Raw genomic sequence first — 20,199 nt, forward strand, 5'->3', positions numbered from 1 at the left:
CAAGTACATGTTCTTCTTGCACAACATTAAACATACTGTAAGTGCTGTGCGTGAAAAGGACAACTGCGTCGAACGTAAACTAGCAATGACACTTGCTGTGCGCTGTTTTGTGCTGACCCATAGAGTTAAAATAAGCATACAGTATAGTGCGGAGACTTCATGCGGTATGTGCAGTCACTACAGTGTGAAACATACATGAGTAATACAAATAATCACAATTGGGAAGCCGTAGATTTACACCCCTACAATACAACCTATACATAAATTATACCCTGCAATCAATATTAGTGTTTTTGTTAGAAGAATACTGACCAAGTTAGTGTAATGTCTAGTATGGTGTGCTCAAAGTAGTTTTAGTTTTGTCCAAATGAAATGGAAACACTGCAGGTATAAGGCATATCCTATCATCCAAAACTTCAGCAAATGAAAATGTGTTTGCATGTTGATGTGGTCCCCTACTGCCGATAAGTTGGATACAGAAAGAAAGATTTTACTTCTCATGGACAGCAATCGAAACACTGTCTGTAGGGGACAAGCTAATTGTGGTCGATTTAGTCTCCCTGGGAGATTTGCTTTACAAAGCCTGTAGTGTGTTGTGTGTGTGTGTGTGTGTGTGTGTGTGTGTGTGTGTGTGGGTGGGTGGGTGGGTGGGTGGGTGTGGGTGGTGTGTGTGTGTGTGAGCAGACCCTCACTACCCCACTAGTGTGTGAGTGCAAAACTTCATCTTTGTGTATATCTTCACAGATTGCTTTGACTTTTACCAAGTTAACTTCTTTAGAGGGAACACCAGCTGTCCTTTCCGTCTGCTTTTGGGCTGTCGTATAGCCCACTGCAACGATGCTGTCCCAATTATCTGTTAGTCAGCTGACCCACCTTGATTCCACAGGACATGGACTCACGATACTGGAGGTCTCCTGTGGGAGGAAGCAGAACATGGCCAGCCATGTCTTAATACAGTGTGTTTTCTAGCCTGTGCTCTGTCTATCCCTTCTGCTCAAACTCATTTATCTCCAAGATATACTGTTGAGTCTACAAGAAATACGATTTAAAATCTGTCTTAACTTCCCAGCGGGTATCTGTGGTGGTTTTTCAATTTCACTTTCTAAAGTGGAGACAATGATGGATAGTAATACATTTTTGATTTGTGGAAGTTTGTCACTAATTTGTGGCTGCCTGTTAATAACTGAGCCAGGAGCAGTATGGGTTGGCCCCCCAGCCTGCATCCTCTGTGAGGAGGAAGCCCAAAAATGTTGAAAAGATGTTCGCGAGACCCGAAACCCTGATGACCTTGGGATACATCACTGAGGAGGGAGGATACGTCCCAGGTGCATCCATGCGATGTATTTTCGTTCTTTCGTTCTGAACTTTACAGTATGTTCTATTATTGCACTGGCTTCAAATAAAATCAGTGTGATGATTGTTCTCTGTTCTCTGTTTTGGTTTTGTGCCTTTGTCACTGTTTGCGCTCTGTGGTACCAGTCCGTTATTCCAGTGAATAATGGTTTGTTCAGAAACTTGGCACAGGAAACTGAAAGTCCCCATTGTCTTTCTGGGCAACCAAAAGCCAGTAATTCATATCGACAACAGAACGCAACTTCAAACGTACTGATGTTTTCACCAAGTGGCACACCGCCCTTGGATATCTACATAAAATGATGAATTATACCACACTGGGAAATAACCAGGGTAACGGCAACAAAGAGAAAACGTCTGGGGAAAGTGCAGCTTCTGGTTCAATTGTTTGCGTGGTGCTTAATGGCAGCCCAAAGTGTAGTGTAGTGTAGTTCTCACCCTCATTTCTACAGCTGAGTCTTCAGTGGCACCCACACACAGCCATAGGTCTCATGCCCTCTCGTTGTATAATTACCATCTCTAAGAACATGGAGAGAAATCACAGAGCCGTTGCCATGGGTATAAAGCATTCTTGAATATGCTATGAGGAATGATGGGACTTTCATAAAGAGCGACATTTTAATGAAATCTTATTGGCAAGAGAACAAAGACCATACTGTAGGTTGAGAGAGTAGGTGTGGCAGGTGTGGATGTTGCATATACACTATGGTATGATGGAAGTTCCATTCATTTGATCTTCCCTCACAGGGAAATAGTTTGGAGGCAAAACCCATTAACCATCTTCCTTCCCATGTCATAGCCACTAGATAGAAGTTAGAGATTACTCATTAAAGTGTTGCCACCTGCTATGAGACGTTTCAAAAACACTTCTCTTGTAGACATTTTACTACCAGACATTCACCAGTAGAATCCTAATCAGTAATTCCCTGCTTTTCTACCTTTTTCTCTGTTCCATTTTTTCCTATATCCTCCCTTCTCGCCTCCTATCGCCTCCTCCTCTTATGTACCTGCCTTCCACCATCTATGTCTCTTCTCCAGGTAACAGCATATTGCACTCGGCAGCAGGCAGTGTGACGAGTGCCGTACAGAAGGCCAGTCAGGCTCTGAACGAGCGAGGGGAGCGCTTAGGTCGGGCCGAGGAGAGGACGGCAGACATGATGAACAGTGCTGAGCAGTTTTCTGTTACTGCACACAAGGTGAGGTTATACATTACCATAATGCACTGCATGTATATACATTGCATGTACTAATGTATAGGCATACATATCTTCCTTCAGCACAATAAATCGCAGGTCTAACTTTGATGCACAGATAATCTAACATGGAGTCAGAAGTGGTGAAAGCTACAACCCGGGACTTATTTTAATGAATAAAATCATGCTGAGTTGCTGACTTGCTGTGCTGAGTTAGGACTTAGGAGCCTCCCAGCTGTGTTATGGTCTACTCTGGGTAGACGATGATTCTTTTCTGTTCCCTTCATTTGTTCTCTCCTTCCAAGCACTTCTCCGTTGGGTTTTTACATTTTCTCCATTCATCTCTCTCTGACACGCCAGTAGGATTGATATAATGCTTAACGAGACCATTAGCATGTTTTAGATTTTGAGTGGAAAAGAGAATCGACTGCTCTTAGATTCTAACAGGCATACCTGATAGTGATCTTTCTATCATCACAATAACATTCCATCTCTCACATACTGCACAGTTTATACCCCTATCCTTGCTTAGCTGAAATCCATTTGAGGAGCCTACTATACAGTATACCCCTCGCTGTTAGAGTGCATTGTGTTTTCTTGAGACCAGATATTTTCATACTGTAGCATTTCTGAAGTCTTGTGTGAAAATCAGGCAACCTTACACATCTTGCAGTTTACCTGTGACTTGTCTGTGACCGTGACATGGAGGAAGGCTTGATGACATGTCATACAGCATAGATGGTGGAAGGGAGTACCACATGTATTATAGAGGGACTTAAGAAAACAGTCGATTTAAATGAATCATAGCAAAAGGGTAAATCATATGGAGCATCAGCAACTTGTTTGGGTCGCCTCCCTCTGCCTGCCATCATGCAGTCAATCCCATCTGCTGTGCTTCACATTGTTGTTGCGTTGTAGTCATAGACCTTCGGTTGTCGATGCTGCTCTGCTGCCCCCACCTGTCAAAGCCGGATATTTCATCTCTGTTCTTCATACCACAGAAGAAGCAGCCTATAATAATCATGCTTTAATTTTATTACATGTATTTCCGACTTTGGCGACTTATACTTTATATATCCACAAAGGAAAAGGAAGACTGAATGTACATGCCGGGGGGGTTATCATTGCCTGAATATAAAAAGCAACCGATCAGTGCCTGAGGAATAAGCACATCAAAATAGCCATTACTCCTCTCTGGCAGTACAATGAGTCCAATATACTGTAGAGGCTGCATTCCCCCACTCTATTAGTCACTCTGCCAACTACCACTGTATTTTATAGCTTTCCCCAGGTGGAGTTATCAATCAAGTCTACTTTGTTGGTTCTGGTTGGCTAACATTGTGCTGATGAGGTTACTTAAAGTTGTGCCACTGCTATATTGGGAGGGTTTCTCACTGCATCGTACAACTTTACCCCACTCAACTTGTGACTTTCCCCGTTATCTCCTTTTCTCTCTTTTTTTTCTTCTCCCCTCTCTGCAGCTTGCCATGAAGCACAAGTCTTAGACCCAGGTGCCAATCGCCATACAGGAGATGGATTTCAGATTTTATTCTTTTTAAGCCTTTTAATACTGCTATTTGTTAAGATTGTTAAAGTTTTAATCATTTGTGGTTATAGTTTTCTTGTGCATCACATTCCTAACGATGAAGATGATGTGATGTGGCAAGCGCTGAACAGAGGAAGAAGAGAAACTCTGTAGGACTATAAGCAGAATGTTTCATTTCATGGCTAACTTCTCTATTCTGTTAGCCGTAAAGGAACACCTTCATAGGCAAGCCACAGTGATCCACATTCACTCCATCCCACTTGTTCATGCCCCCATGCACAGCTACTGTAGGCCCACACACATACAAGCAGGCATCACCAATACAAGCTAATAATGACTTACTCAAGGCTCAAGTGATGTCTGTGCACGCTCATTTGGGAGATGAGAGAGAACACACACCTCCCAAAGTGAGTGACATATTTCCAAAATTAGAGTAAAGGTTTAACAGCTTCTGGTGTCCTTGGTCTGTTTGGCATTGTGACGTTCAGATGATCTTCTTCTAGTGTTTGTTCATTTCAAGTGCAAATTGTGCAATCGATACAGTATTAGTCAAACTTGTCGAAGGCGTTTTAGAATCTTCTCATTGGACTGACCAGAAACAAGAGGACATGTTTAGAGTGACACAGTGTGGTAGAATAGTGAAGTGCATTGCTCCTTTGCAGGACTTATCGACAACCATACAAAGGAATCCTAAACCTTTTAGTTATACAAAGGTGGGCAGGGATAGACAGCTCAATGGCATTGTAAATCAGCTTCAGCATTGTAAAAAGCATACACAAGCATTCTGTAATTCTTCTACTAGTAGTATTATCAATGTCAGTAGAGCTGGTTTGCCCCATAAACCTTTAAAACTACTCATGGCTGTATTTCGTTTCCAATATTTCCATAGTAATAACTAGTATTTTTAGTATAGTATAATTTTAGTATAACTTGGATTGGTCATAATGGTTGTGTTTTGATGAACAGTACTCTGTCTCTGACAGATTATGCCCCCATCCCCTCCACCCTCCCTAATGGCAGCAGCAATGTGTACTAGTCATCCTTCGTTTATGTCGGCGGTCGCACACCTGACTGTGTAGCTGTTGCTTCCTCACTGGCAAGATTACCACCCTCACAAAGGAGATGTATTGGATTGTTACTTTTATATGTTGGATTTTATATTTCATGCTGTTACATGAACTGTTAACTCGCCTCGCAGAGGACTCTTGAGTTCATAATGAAACGTTCCAGTTGCCTAACTTCTAGTTCGCTTTTAGTCCTCTCTTAACACTTTGGATGTTCATTGTTTTAATAAAAAATATATATTGAAACTAAAATTTGTATTTGTATTATGCCAATGTCCTGTTTATAACTAACGTTAACACCACCTTTCAAACTCCAATGGAAGCAAGAGGAAGTGGTATTTTTCATTTGATTTTGTTAGGTATGCTGTTCTGTTATAACACCAGCTGTGTCATGAGCTCCAATCGCTGTCTACATGTCTGTTACACTCACTCACTTTATGCTTAATAAATGCTCTTTATACAGTGGACTCTACTCTCTCATACACTGTACACACTTAATCTAGTGTCAAAACATCTCATCCACTGTCTTAATGCAATTGTTCTTTATTAGGGCCTTTTAAACTGCATCTCACCTCCGCTGCCATATTGAAAGTTAACTTGTCTTGCTAACACTGCCTCAATTCATCACCAAAATACGTTGGGTTGTAGAAGAGTTAATTAAGTTCTTTAGATTGTGTGGAGTTTATACTGGGACTTCTTAAAGGAAAGATGAAAGAAGCCACGCATGAATAGATGAGGTACATTCTTAGAAGTCAAGTTTTATACAGTTCACACTAGTCATATCTGTTATTATCTAAGGTGAATATTATTCCAGGTTTGCGCATTTAAACATTTCTGAATGTTAACCACATGCTCACTTTTATTGTCTGTCTTGTCTTGACAACTTTAATTTATTTCTTTCCATGGATTACATTGATCTAAAGCGTTTTTTTCTCATAATTTATTGTAAATACAGTATACAAACATTTTGACAGGCAACGTTTGAATTTGTATTTGAGTTTTGTCAACTTATCATACAGGACTGTGTATCTCTTAAAAATAAAAATAAATAAAAATCCCTCAATGTGTTTGTTTTTTTACACTATTTGATACAAACGGATACTGATCTGCAGATCAGCAGAGAAGTCAAGACATTCACAAGATGCAATTCTATTCTACCTACACTAAGTATTCATTCTTGTTGAATTATTGCCATTACAGTGTTGGTATTAAGTTAAATAAATCTAATACTATCAAGTATCGTTGGTCACACCTCCATATATGGACATGCCTCGCGACACGTCACGCCACCATATATGGCCGTCTCCATATATGAAGATCACGACACTGACCTCATCTAATCACCTAGATCTGCATGGAGCCGGCCAGCAACTCTACATCTGAGCTCAAACACATATAGATCTCTATATATGGAGCTGACCTGTTCTGACATTCCATTATGTTGATCCTTCCCCATCCATCCTTCCTCTTCGATGTCTCCCTTTTGACTGATACCTGTCCATTTAAACTTTAAAGTTATTAGTGCAGCCGGCGAAAACTAGTCCTCAACAGGCCTGAAAATTACACTCAAGACACTGCCCCCGCTGTAGATCTCCATATATGGAGCTGACCTGTTCTGACATTCCATTATGTTGATCTGACCTCATCAAACCCTGTAGACTCAAGACACGCTCCATGTGCTCGGGTGGCGCAAATACCTGCACACCTTCAGAGTCTCTGTGTTCAAATCCACCGCGGTGCATCCGGCTTTGCCAAAGTTTCTCAATTGTCGTGACATTTTGCTGAGGTCGGTAATGAAAACAATGTCTGTGTGAGTTTCATTCAAGAGTCTGCTTAATCGGGGCGCCCGCTGGGCTAGTGGTCCAGGGCAGGCGCATGCCACATATAGGCTCCGACCTCACGGCATGGCTGAGGGAAGTAGGGGTGCTGGGGGGCTGGAGCAACCCTTCCCCCCAGGCACAGCCCCCTCTCGTGCCAGTTCGAATCTGGGCTCCCCCAGAGTTGGTGTCAAAGTGTCCTTGAGCAAGACTCCTATTGCTCCCGATGTGCAGGTTGGTGCCTTGCATGGTTTCCTCTGGCATCGGTGTATGAATGTGTGTGAATGGGTGAATGTATTGCACAATCTTTGTAAAGCGCCCTTGATGCACTATTTATCATTTACCATGTCTCCCCCTCTCTGCCTCCCTCTTTCCATGTTTTCCTCCGGAATCGCAGAGACAATTGTTCAAGTCGCTCCGGTCCGAGTCCAAGTCGAGTCCCAAGTCGTTTGGTCCCAAGTCCAAGTCGAGTCCCAAGTCAGTCCAAACCCTCAGGTCCGAGTCCCAAGTCGAGTCCCAAGTCATTTGGTCCCAAGTCCAAGTCGAGTCCCAAGTCAATCCAACCCTCAGGTCCGAGTCCCAAGTCGAGTCCCAAGTAATTTGGTCCCAAGTCCAAGTCGAGTCCCAAGTCTTTCTGTTGTGGGCAAGTCAAGCCGAGTCACAAGTCGAGTCACAAGGTTGTGTCAAGTCTAGAATTTGAATTTTGTTATTTGTCATGTGACTTGTCATGATTATGAATTGATTACCCAGGACCGAATGGAAACAAGACAGCAAGGACTTTTTTTAGTGATCCCTTTTTGATCAGTGTTTGACTGTACCCTATACCGATTAAATTTCTGCCAATAAAGTATTCAATCAATGAATCAATAGATATTCCCCACTGTATTTCACTGTACTATGGCTCCCCCTAATGGCTGTTTTGTCCCTGTACGCTGGAGCAGAGGCAGTGCAATCTGCGCATGCTCACAACTATCACTGTGTGCCTTGTGTTGACGCTAGTTTACAGACACAACTTCACACTTAGTACATATGATGATATGGAAATATCATGGAATATACAATTGGATCTGGGTGTCTTTCAGCAACACTAACTCAAAGGTAGGAAGCAACTTTTCAATCTACTGCAGCTGTGTGGTGAAAATAAAGGTTTTGCCTTAGTGTGCGAGTGGAGTTGCGCTGCACACCGACGCTGTATTCAAATACCGTATGCTCGGAAACAAAACAAGTCACAAGTCATCTTGTCTCGAGTCGAGTCGGGAGTCATTGGCTAGCAAGTCGGAGTCAAGTCTCAAGTCTCGTTGGTCTTTAGCCCCGCAAGCAGAACCCAAATGTAGTAAAGTTTCTGACACTTTGATTACAAGCGACAATCAAATTTCATAAAAGCTTTATGTAGGGTTCCGAGAGGGGCTAGTTGGTCTTTTACCTTCCAAGTCCGAGTCGAGTCGCAAGTCTTTACATTCAAAGTCCGAGTCGAGTCGCAATTATGTCGTCAAATATGCGACTCGAGTCGAGTCACTATGACTCGAGTCCAATTGTCTCGGTGTATCATTTACCATGTTTCTCCCTCTTTCCTGTCCGTCTTCACTGTAACTATCAATACAGGCACAAAAGCCAAAAACAAGAGTCTGCTTAATCATAAGGAGAACAATCTATTGACCACTTCCCCCAGTGGAAGTGGTCGACTAGAATCATTGTCCCTTAATTGTCCCCTTGTTGGGGAGGCATTTTCAATACTTTATTAAATAAATTCAAATTATCAAAATATCAAATTTTGATAGTGACAATGGAGAGAGACAGGAAATGCCAGGAGAGAGCCAAGGGCCCCAGGTCAGACAGAGCCTTAATGGTACAGTATGTGCTTTGCCTTTACCAGGTGTGCCTCATCCCTTGTTCCACATTTAAAAGAACCTCTACACTTTGGTAAAGGTTTGGATTGTGTAGTTAATGTCCTTGTTTCCTTGCTAACTCTAGTTGCTCCACGGATAAGAATGTGTGGTGCTGCAGGAAACAAAATGAGACTAATGGATCTTGTCAAAACAATCAATATTATATCCCCCTTTTCCGCTGCCCAACAATTAGTTCATTAATCATTCAATTGAAGATGCGGGTACCTACGACAAACAACAAGGGTGGGTTGTGTGTTTTTGTATGTGGGGTGTGTGGGTAATAACGAGGTAGAAATAGACAACATGATCAATCTTTACTGTCAGAGGAGGGGGACCTACAGTAAGTACCTCATAAAGAAACACATGACTCTGTTGCCATAACTCAGCATTAGTACATCCTGCGAATACCCTACTCTGTCCTACAACAGCTCCTTCTATATGAATGTCTCTGCTCAACTCCATCTTGCCCTCTCTACACTACATGCTATATTATCTAACCTACCCTAAAGCCTCACCTCCTGTTCTCATAAACTACATACCTGACCCTTGTTTGGGAGTATCACGATCACGTACAATCGTTCCCTCTACAGTCTACAGTCTACAGTCTACACCACTGGGCAGTGCACTAGAGTTTTGGAAAAAACCCATCTGTTGTGTAGCTAACGGTTATATTGCTCAGTGCTTCATTACATGTATTGATTGCTGATCAATAAAGAGGTGATAATCAGTGTTCAGTTTCAGTGTAATGGATACATTGATTGTGGCATAGAAGTGTGAATTAAAGCCCAGCACAAGCTGCTCAATTTGCTACAGGTAATGACGTTCTGTAATTTGGATACACCCTAGCTGCTCAGGCATGAAGCATCTGCCTAAATTGAGGTTGTCCATAAACTTTTAATGAACTGGTGGGTGTGTCCACATACAAACAACATTTTAACAAATGCTGTACACTTTTTTGAAAAAACATATTCCTCCTTATATAATAATCCCTGATGATGAAATCAAAGCACTTAATTTAATATCATGCACTAGTAGTTCTATAGTTGTCACTGTTTCCAAATTAGCTCATTTGTAATGGAATCTTAAATTTAGACTCACTTTGATACATTTTCATGCATTGATGCAGCACTAGTATGGTGATACACATCAGGGGTCCCTTTCATGAATTAGTTTAGCACACAGCTTGAGAATCTGTCTAGGTGTGTAGGTGTCACCTTGAGAAGGGCATTGAGATTCCAGTCAGCCAGGCTCATTCCATCAGAGAGATTTGGTGCCTTGTTTACAGATTGTCTGTCTGTCTGCAGATTGTCAGTCCCCGGCAAACATCTATTTAATCTGCCAGCACCAGAGTGATTGCAAGCATACACAGACAGGTCAGCAGACAGATTGGGGCTGCATCACGGCACCTCTCTATTTCTCATTATCGCTCACCGCCACTCTCTGTAATGGTTTCTGAGTAGTCCTATTAGTCAAGAATGGAATGCACACCAAGTCAAAGTTTAATAACTGCGGCAGGATATTGCGTGTGCCCCCTGAGGTCTCTTTGGATGTGTGTGCTTCGCAGGAATTCTAGTTTATACATGGGCTATACGTTTTGAAATTACATTCCGGAAAGTGAAAATGCTATTAAAAGTCCCTGATGTATAGGATAGAATTAATTTAATCTACAGTACTGTGAAAATGACTTTGGGCACAGCAGTGGCAAATCCAATTTAAAACAACCTTTCTGAGCAGTAAATGTTTGTTTGAATGTTTTTATGTATAGCAAATTAGCAATGACGTATTTTTCTTTACTGCAATACAAAAACACAATTACATAATTCGTTGAGTTGTGAAGAGATTGGAAAGCTGTTATAATGAGGCTCTGTTGGTGTATACAGTACAGAATGTCACTGTCTGCAGTGACTCTTTAAAAATTAGATCTCCAAGATCAAGAGGCACACACTGACTACATGCATGTGTTTTTGGTGTTCATCCGATTACTTACTTACTTACTTTATCCTCTTCGTCCCAGTTGGGGAGGCCAGACAAAAAGCAGCACTGGTACTGTGTGGAAATTACAGCACACACACACACACACACACACACACACACACACACACACACACACACACACACACACACACACACACACACACACACACACACACACACACACACTACAACTTATATAATACTGCTGTCTACTGAATGATGGAAACACAGGATCTTTTTCTCATTTCCTGGAAATGAATGGTTATGGTCTGGACATACACGTTTTCTGCCTGACAGTGACAATATGGATCATGTGTGAGAGAGAACAGGGAGAATGTGGAAGTCACCTTGGCGCTCTGCCCACAGTGACTTGGCAGATGTGTGGAGAGGCGAAGTACAGAACAGCTGCTTGCTCTAAATCGGGCAGCTCATCCTCCCCTCTGCCTTTGAGTTCCTGTGGAGTGCAATGTCAGCCATGCCGGGGCCATCATTCATTATCCTAATCTTCAACCACCTCATGCACACACACCGGCACCCGTGCGTGCACATTCACAAGCATATTGCGCACGCACGCACGCACGCACGTCGCACACACACACACACACACACACACACACACACACACACACACACACACACACACACACACACACACTATCACCCTCCCCATCTTTTGCTCTCTGCATTATTTTAGCTTATTAAATTACACTTTACTTGTTCTAAAAGGGAGGAGACTTAATAATAAAACTATATTTGTATAGCACCTTTCATGACATGCAGCTCAAAGTGCTTTACAGAACAATGGAGAATAAAAGAAAAGCAAGGCAACGACATTAAAACACAAGCAGTAATTCAATACAGTGAGGACATGAATAACAGAAAAATAAAATATCAATTAAGACTTAGTTTAGATTGGCAGTTGATTGTGTTGATATTTAAAGGGTGGGGGACTGGTGTGTGAAGTACAGTAGTATATGCTGGTATATGGTTTCGACAGGTTTATGCTCAGTTAAATGGGGAATTAGGGCCCGGGCCAGACAACCGATATTAGTGTATTGTGTATATCAATGAATCCAGTGGGTTATGTCAGAGCAGGAGGGTAAAAGTGCTCATCTTCTTTTAGTTACACAGAGTATAAATACTAGCTTGGGTTCCTGTGGAAATGAGGTTATTCAGAAGAGAAATAAGACGATCTTTGAAGAAAAATAACTGCAGTGACCCATTTTTTTTGTGGACCCTTGAGCCACTTACAGTATGTTCACTACAGTATTCTGATTGTCTACACAGTTTCTGGTTTAGTTTTGTACTGGGGTTGACTTGACCAGTACAGGGGCATGTTCCGTTTTGTCAGCACGTGCCCTTGTCATCACATGCGAAATGTATGATCCTTCATCATATTATGAAGGATCATAAATTACTATATATTATAGTGGGTGGTAAAAAAAAGTGTGTGTGTGTGTGTGTGTGTGTGTGTGTGTGTGTGTGTGTGTGTGTGTGTGTGTGTGTGTGTGCTTGCGCGGGCGTGTGCGTCTGTGCGTGCGCATGCACACACAGATTTATGGTTTACTGTATGTGGGAGAGTGTGGCACGTGCAGCCATGCCAACATGTAAATTGAGTATTTGTGCACAAGCTACAAAGATGATGCAGTATCATTCATCTAGCAGCCATTTGCCAGGTGATTCAACCAGCACCATTATTGACTTGACTGTGGAAACAGATTGGCTTCAAACAAGCAGTGACATACAATCACTCGCCCACCTGGGAGCTCTCAAAGACCCAGCCCAGGCACACAGGGAGGTTGATTATGTGAGCCACTGAGCCTCTTTCTCTGCATATATCAAATAGGGTGTTCCTCTGCTTCACAGTCTTCACTCTAGTTGAATCTAGCCCCCTTCACGCCATTGTGCTGACCGTAGCTGAACTATGCCTTGCAGGTCCACATCATTTCCTTCCATGTCTCCCTTCCCGTAGCTTTAGTGAACATGTCAATGGTAGCCCATTATGGCTCAGAATGGCACGGCTTCGCTTGGCTTAGAAGCAAGAAAAGGGGGTCATTGTGTGTACCGGTGTTGATTGAGTTGTGTCCTTGACACGACAGTCTTTGATGGCTTGAAGTCAATGAAATGCAACCCTGACCCAGCTTTGTTTGGCTGCGTTTATGTAATGCCTGGTTTACACTTAGTTGCATGCCAGTGTTGTGCACTGTCAAAATAGCAGATCTACAAGCTTCATCTGATGTTTGCAGACACCCATGCACAACAAAGTATATAAGCTGAAATACAGTATGCCTCCCCCAGGCTCAATTATAAGACTCTATACTGTACATTTGTATTCATGCACAGTATCTCACTTAACAACTTGAATTGCAACGAAAGGAGTGATTAGATTCACACACACACACACACACACACACACACACACACACACACACACACACACACACAGTCACACACAACACACACACACACACACACACACACACACACACACACACACACACACACACACACACACACACACACACACACACACACCTCAATATCATGTCACAGCGTTTGAAGGATAGCAGGCCATTAGTCGTCCTTACATAGATCAGCCTGCTCCAGTCAGCTTCGGTTTACATTGATCTGTGGACAGAGGTGGTAGACTGATTAAATTCTGCAAGTGTGTGTGTGTGTGTGTGTGTGTGTGTGTGTGTGTGTGTGTGTGTGTGTGTGTGTGTGTGTGTGAGTGATAGGAGGGGCCCTCAACACAGTTCAAATATGGTCAACATCGTAACTCTTAGTACGAGCAGCTTAATTGCCTTGCCAGTTAGTGGGCTGTACACATTGTTGCCTTTGATAAGCTCTCCTATCTTTTGAGAAGATCTTTATTTTGTGTCTTCTTGAGTATGACCTGTCCTTGACCTATATTTGTACCACAAGCATGCCCTCTCGTGATTCTCACATCAAGTATTCTTGCCAACAGGTATAGGCCACATACTCAACCCCCCCCCCCCCCCCCTCTCCCCATAAAATGAACAGGCTGTCCTCATAAACACAAAGAAAACACATCACAACCATGCCAATTCTCCACTTTACTTTACCTGGTCTGCTTTGCATTTCCACTGTACTCTGTGTACCCCCACTCCCGGAAGTGGTGGGGACATTAAAACTATCTTCCATGCTCTGTCTAAACAGTAAATAGCACTACTTTCCGGCGAATCCACACTGCTGGTAACATGAACAGATTCAGCGTGGGCGGTGGTGACAGTTTCAGTTGTGAAACATCTGGAGGGGTGGGTCTCCATCACAAGCAGAACATCCGGATGATACGGGGTGAGTGTGGGTTGGACTGGAATGGCTCAGCATTAATAAATCATATCTATAGGTCCAGCAAACAGTTGGTCACCTCCAGACAATGTTCTCAGTGGTCCTGAGAGGGGGGTGGGGGCTGGTCAGCTTTTGGCGGCGGGATCGAGCCTTGTCCCTGTGAAGGCTTCAAAGCTTGTTTCATGCTTTGAAATAAATATCTCTGTTAATCCATACTGTAAGTAAAGGGGTGATATAGAGCAGAGTTAATGTGTTGCACACCATTTAACTCAAGGAACCAGTGGTTCTGAGAAGCCAAATTGACTGTAGTAGCCTTCTTCACAACATAGGAGACATCTTGCACAGGGAGCTCACTCCGTCTTGTGATGTACTGTAAGGTTTTAGCTCCAGCACATCCCCACATCCCCCAGTGATCACTACAGCCAACAGTCTGGGTGTGTTGTCTCATTGAGCAGAAGTGATAGGAGCTTCCTCCACTTGCCTAGTAGAAAATGTCGGGCTGCTGCATGTCATGAGTGATCCACAGGTACTGTAGGGGTATTCTAGAGAGGCCGTCTGCATTTGCATGCAACTCGTTGTTATACTGTATGTGTGAGCAGCCAGCTTTTCTGCATCCAACTATCTGCCAGGGGTGAAATTCCTGTAGGCCTATGGGGGCCAAAGTTTGTTGGCTGATGGCCTGTCAGAATGAACTTCCAAAGAGGTCTATCTTTCGACAAAAACCCCCCAAAAACTATTTGCACATAGTTGCTTTTTGCTTCAACGTGTGTGTGTGAAGTGAATTATCAAAGGGAGAGGTATCATATGCAAATAGTAAGGGCAGTTTTGGCAAAAATATCTGGATGTCAGACTCCAATAACTTTTTCGTCTGAACTAATGCATTCTCACATTGATCTGACCCCGCCGTGGCACAACAGGTCATGCAATGGTTTAAGCAGAGAAGACAGGTTCTAATTAAACACTTTCTTTCTTTATTTGAAGCCTTTCGCAACATCCAGTCTAATTTCGCACTGTACAAACACCTGTGCGATCAGCGTAACACAGCTGTTATATCAGCACCATGGACAGCTCTGTGTATTGGCATTGTCAAAAGAGTGAGATTTGAATCTAGTGGACTTGCAGCTATGTACTGAATGATCATGACTTGATCACAGAATGTGATAAAATCCCAATATGAGGAGTTTAGCACCAGCATGGTGCTAGTGATACTGGACACCCTGGAAAAGAAAGAAAGAAAAAATATATATATAAATAAAAGGCTGAAAGCCTCAACCAGACAGAAGAAGAGAAAGGACACCTTAAGGCACGGGTGGCTCCTTATGTGATGCCAAAGAACGGGAAGGTCTTTCTTTGACGCAATGAGAATACAACTAAATTCCCCACAGAGACACTGGGTGTTCATTTACAAATTCCCACTGATTGCTTATTTTTGGTCGCCCATTACTATGTGTACATGATTGACCTGGATCTAAATACATTTTCTTGAATACTGGAGATCTGAAAAGGTCACCAAATGAATGGGCATTGTGCATTTACCGGTAGTTTACTGTACCTTAAATATATATTTGTTTGTACTTTGTATGCATTGTTTGCTTTATATTTTTAATTTGTTATAACACTGATGAACTGGCAGCCACCTTGGATTTGACCTCTCCTCAGAGGTCAATTCTGACTCCCCTCCACATCTGAAAATAAACTTTATGGGATTTACTAACTATGCATGCTACAGTAGTGCACAATTATTTGGGTTATTTACTGCACTACCTCTGTGAGGAGGAAATTAAATCAGTATTCCGATGACACCCTGCAGTTTTGCAGTGCAGGCAGTGAAGCCTCTAAATTGCACAGAAATATGCGGGAGTGAGAATTCATAACAAAATCTGTCACTCGCTATTTGTCTATAATACATCACCTCGGCCTTGTTGATATTTTCCAAATTCCACCGGAGTATTGGGGTGGGAGCTGGGGGTCTGAAAGAGGGAGTGGGTGTAGTAGTGTGTGTATAGTGTGTAGTCTATGTGGAGTTGTGGACTTATCTTTATTCTTATTTTTTCTTCAATTGGTTTTGCAACTGCAGCTGCATGACACAAGAGGGAGAACTATCCAAGTATCCATCTCTCCATTGACTGACTCAAGCCAGGGCTCCACTGGGCGCATCTGCGTCGCGTCAGCGTCACCGTCACAGAATGTTCCCTTTTTAATCAATGAAGGGTGGCTCCACTGCCCGCGTTGCGCGTGCGTGCCGCGTGCGTGCGTCACCATTAAAATTGAACCGGTTCGTTTTTTGACGCACACGTCGGAGACGCAACGTGCCCAAACGCGCCCAGTGGAGCCCTGGCGTCAGAGGAGATGTATCTGCCGAGCAGAGAGGCGGAGCTAAAAACCAGTGTATCAGCAGCCACAGCGGTGACACTGGTGCCAGGGGGCGGCAATTAACATTAATTAATCACAACCTCTCCCAGTCTTTCTCTACCACACACACACGCACGCACGCACACCTCACGAACGCGAGACGTCACACACACACACACACACACACACACACACACACACACACACACACACACACACATACACACACACACACACACACACACACACACACACACACACACACACACACACACACACACACACACACACACACACACACACACACATGCCTATCCTAACCTGTTATCCATACTTGACATCAATCTTTACTGGTTGCCTGTTAATGATATTGTCTCACCTCACCTGTGCCTTTTTCTACCACTTCAGACAGATACGAGGAGTCTGGTCAGCTCAGGTCAGATTAACCTCGCTATTTATTTATTTCTTTATTTACTTCTGAAAGCACTAACATTAATCAGTCCCTGTTGGCAAGGAGAAAATTACTTCCGGGCTCCTTCCATCTTTTTTATCTTGCAAGAGACAAAATCGCTCAAAACAATTGCCTTGTTATTCTTCTCCCCGTTTCAGTTATTATCTCCCTCTGTTTCCATTCACTAACCACTTTATTTGTATTTTGTTTTATTTCATTTTTTCTTTTAACAGATGCACTGTAGTACCATATGCGACCACTGAGGGGCACTGCAGCTCAAGCGGTGCCACGCAGACAGAGCAAAGGAACTCGTATGAACCTTCATAGAAGAGGAGAGGAGCGCAGCCGCGAAGGCGTCAGCTGCTCTCCAGTGCCAGCTACTAAAAGTTACCCAGGGTAGATATGCTGAGCTGTCTCTTCCTCTCCCTCCTCTCTCCACCGCAGTACAACGTTTCCACCCAACTCACGCCGAAACTTTTTCATATTTATCTTTATCCTCCCTCTTCCATGTAGCATATCCTCCATCTCTTTCAATTCACACACGAAAATATCTCCACCGCCGCTCTCGTTTTATATAGCCTACTGTACATCTGTCACACTGTTATTTCTTCTTCAGAGGGCTATCATCAGTTCCAACACATCTGCAGTCCGAATGTTAAAGATTCCCAATCCCTCTAGTTTTGGGTGTGCTGCTGCTGGCCATGCAGATCTAGCTCTGCATCAAAGGATATTGCTTCTGCACTTTCTACATGGGGTCTAGGCCTATTAGTGTAATATAGGCCTACTATAGTAAAACATCAATCTAGTCTACTTCTCAGTCCATGCTTGTTGCTGTTATTCCACTGTATATAGTGCATAGAAGTGAGTGAGTGAGCCCAGTTTATTGATCTCATATTTCAGAATGTCATAGAGTTTTATTTTATGTGTGTTTTATTTGCAGAAAGGCAAACTGTCACCTGTCAGCCTCGGTAGAGGAAGTATGAGACTGCTTGGAAAAAAGCAGGTGCATGCAAAGTCTGTTAACACGGTAAGCTTTGTGACTTTGCTATTACTTGCACTACACTTTCATGCTGGACCTATTATTGGGGTTTAAACATTGCACGAAGGAACTGCCAATGTCATTTATTGGAAGGAGTTCATGTTAAACATTGTTTTTGTCTCTGAGCTGATATACAGTATAGAGCTTTTCAACAATTGTGTTTTAGACCTTTTATTCAGTGGACTCAACTTAGATTTCAGTTACTTTAACATAATATTATAACTCCACATTGCATAATGGGCCATGACTTTGTTATTCATAGTTAGGAGGAGGCAGTTATGATGAATCACTTTGTGTGATTAATTGGGCTATTGACCCTGAACAACCCTGGAACCTGTGCCTCAGCCAGGCCTGACGCTATGGGGCACGGATGGAGTTGAACAAGATGTGAAGTGAACCGAGAGACATTTTGCAGCAGCCTTGGGTTTCACTCTCATTCAGCATTCATCAGAAGCTGCCAGTGTACAGTATGTACAGTATACATGCATGTCTCAGGGATTACCAAGGTCTATTAGCAGATAAGAGAGACTTCTCTGTGGACTGCTCGTGATGGGCTATTATGTGTCGCACACACAACACTCACTTTTTGATCATAGTCAGTGCTCCTCACATCTTGTGGTCTCATTTTGACGGTTGCTCTTAGCATCAGCAAATGCCATTCAATGGAAAAGATCTAATGAGACGAATTTTGTCTCATTAGATCTTTTTTTGCTGTTATCCATTTGTCTGCTGTCGTTCTGTTTTCCCTGCTCACCCATCCACTTTCTGTCTCTTTCTCTCGTTGTAGTACATTAGCTCTACACAGTGGCATTATCTTTACAATTTCTCAAAATAATTCAAAAGCATCTTGTCCCTACGAGGAATCATCTATTACACAATATTATCCATCTATATATTCAGTTATTCACAAAGTGTGTGGTGTGTGTGTGTGTGTGTGTGTGTGTGTGTGTGTGTGTGTGTGTGTGTGTGTGTGTGCGAGCGTGTGCCTGTGTGCGTGTGTAAGTCCATGCTTGTGTGTGCGTGTGTGTGTGTGTGTGTGTGTGTGTGTGTGTGTGAGAGAGAGTCTTACCTTGTTTGATGGAGTTGAAAGTGTCCTTGTGTCACCTCACTCTATACTCTCTGGGTGTGTCTGCACGACAGATGGAGAGGTGCAGCAGAGACTATCCTTGAATTTACGTACACTTGTCTCTCTGCTTGGTTTTCTGCCTCTCTCTTTCTTACTTTGTTTTCTCGTTTAACTTCCCTTCTTGTCAGTTGTCTTGCAGGGCTCGAAATAGCGACCATTTTGGTCGCAAATGCGCCTGAATTTTAACCTTTGCGACCTAAAAATATATTTGGGAGCACCAGTGCTACTACAAATAATTACTGTGGTGCGCCTGGCTACAACGATCAATTCTCGAAAAACGGGCGCTCTGAGCCACAGCCGCTCTATCCAACTCCACTGCAGACTCCTGTCTGCTAGCTGCACTAGCACTTGATGCTAACAAACCAACGTGTGTAGTTAACTACTCTTTGACACAACGGTACGGGACAACGTTGAGCGCTGCATCGCTCACATTCCAGAGCGCCTCGGCTCGCAACTTCACTATGTGTCAGAAAGTACATTATTTCAAGGCAGCGATTCAGAAAAGACCGGAGCGGTACGCTACGGACTCTGTGATTGTGAATGTAAAAGAGGAGGAGGCGGACCGGCGTGTGTGTGTGTGTGTGTGCGTGCGTGTGTGTGTGCGTGTGTGTGCGCTCGCGCGCTTGCAAGAGAGAGAGAGAGGGAATGAGAGAGAGGTAGGGAATGAGAGAGAGGGAGGGAGAGAGAATAGCAGACTTGTAAGTGTTTCTACCTGGTTTCTACATAGCAGCAGTATTGCTACTTTTACTTAAGTATAACATTAGAGTAATTTACAACACTGAAGTGGTAGGCATAGTGAGTAGGCATAGCTATAAATACCATGTTTTACATAGAAATTATTTTATATTAGAAATTCTAATTATATGATCTAAATAGGCTATGAAGGTGAAAAACACAAAACAAAGAAAAAGAAAACGGGTGATGTGACTGGCCGGAATCAGTGTAGACTAGATCGAGGGTCCTCAACTGGAGATGTTTGATGCCTCGGCCTCTTTGAAGAGATGGATGGATGAGGGACAGAAAGTCTGGACACTACATTTTAAATTCTGGCATGTATTTTTATACTTTAGTCATTTTATGTTATTT

At 42.9% G+C, this 20,199-nt stretch overlaps 1 protein-coding gene across 2 annotated transcripts in view; it reads left to right on the top strand.

The window, feature by feature from the left end:
• The window catches only part of stxbp6 (syntaxin binding protein 6 (amisyn)), a 62,412-nt gene extending 56,199 nt beyond the window's left edge, over positions 1-6,213 (top strand). For both annotated transcript variants that reach the window (XM_080783731.1, XM_080783730.1), the window contains 2 exons: positions 2,392-2,549; positions 4,028-6,213. In XM_080783731.1, coding sequence (XP_080639857.1) covers positions 2,392-2,549; positions 4,028-4,051 — 182 coding nt within the window. In that variant the 3' untranslated portion in view covers positions 4,052-6,213. The remainder of the gene's footprint in view (positions 1-2,391; positions 2,550-4,027) is intronic.
• The last annotated feature ends 13,986 nt before the right edge of the window (positions 6,214-20,199 follow it).

This window comes from Protomyctophum bolini, assembly GCF_963924005.1.
Source record: "Protomyctophum bolini genome assembly, chromosome: 15".
Taxonomy (NCBI): Eukaryota; Metazoa; Chordata; class Actinopteri; order Myctophiformes; family Myctophidae; genus Protomyctophum; species Protomyctophum bolini.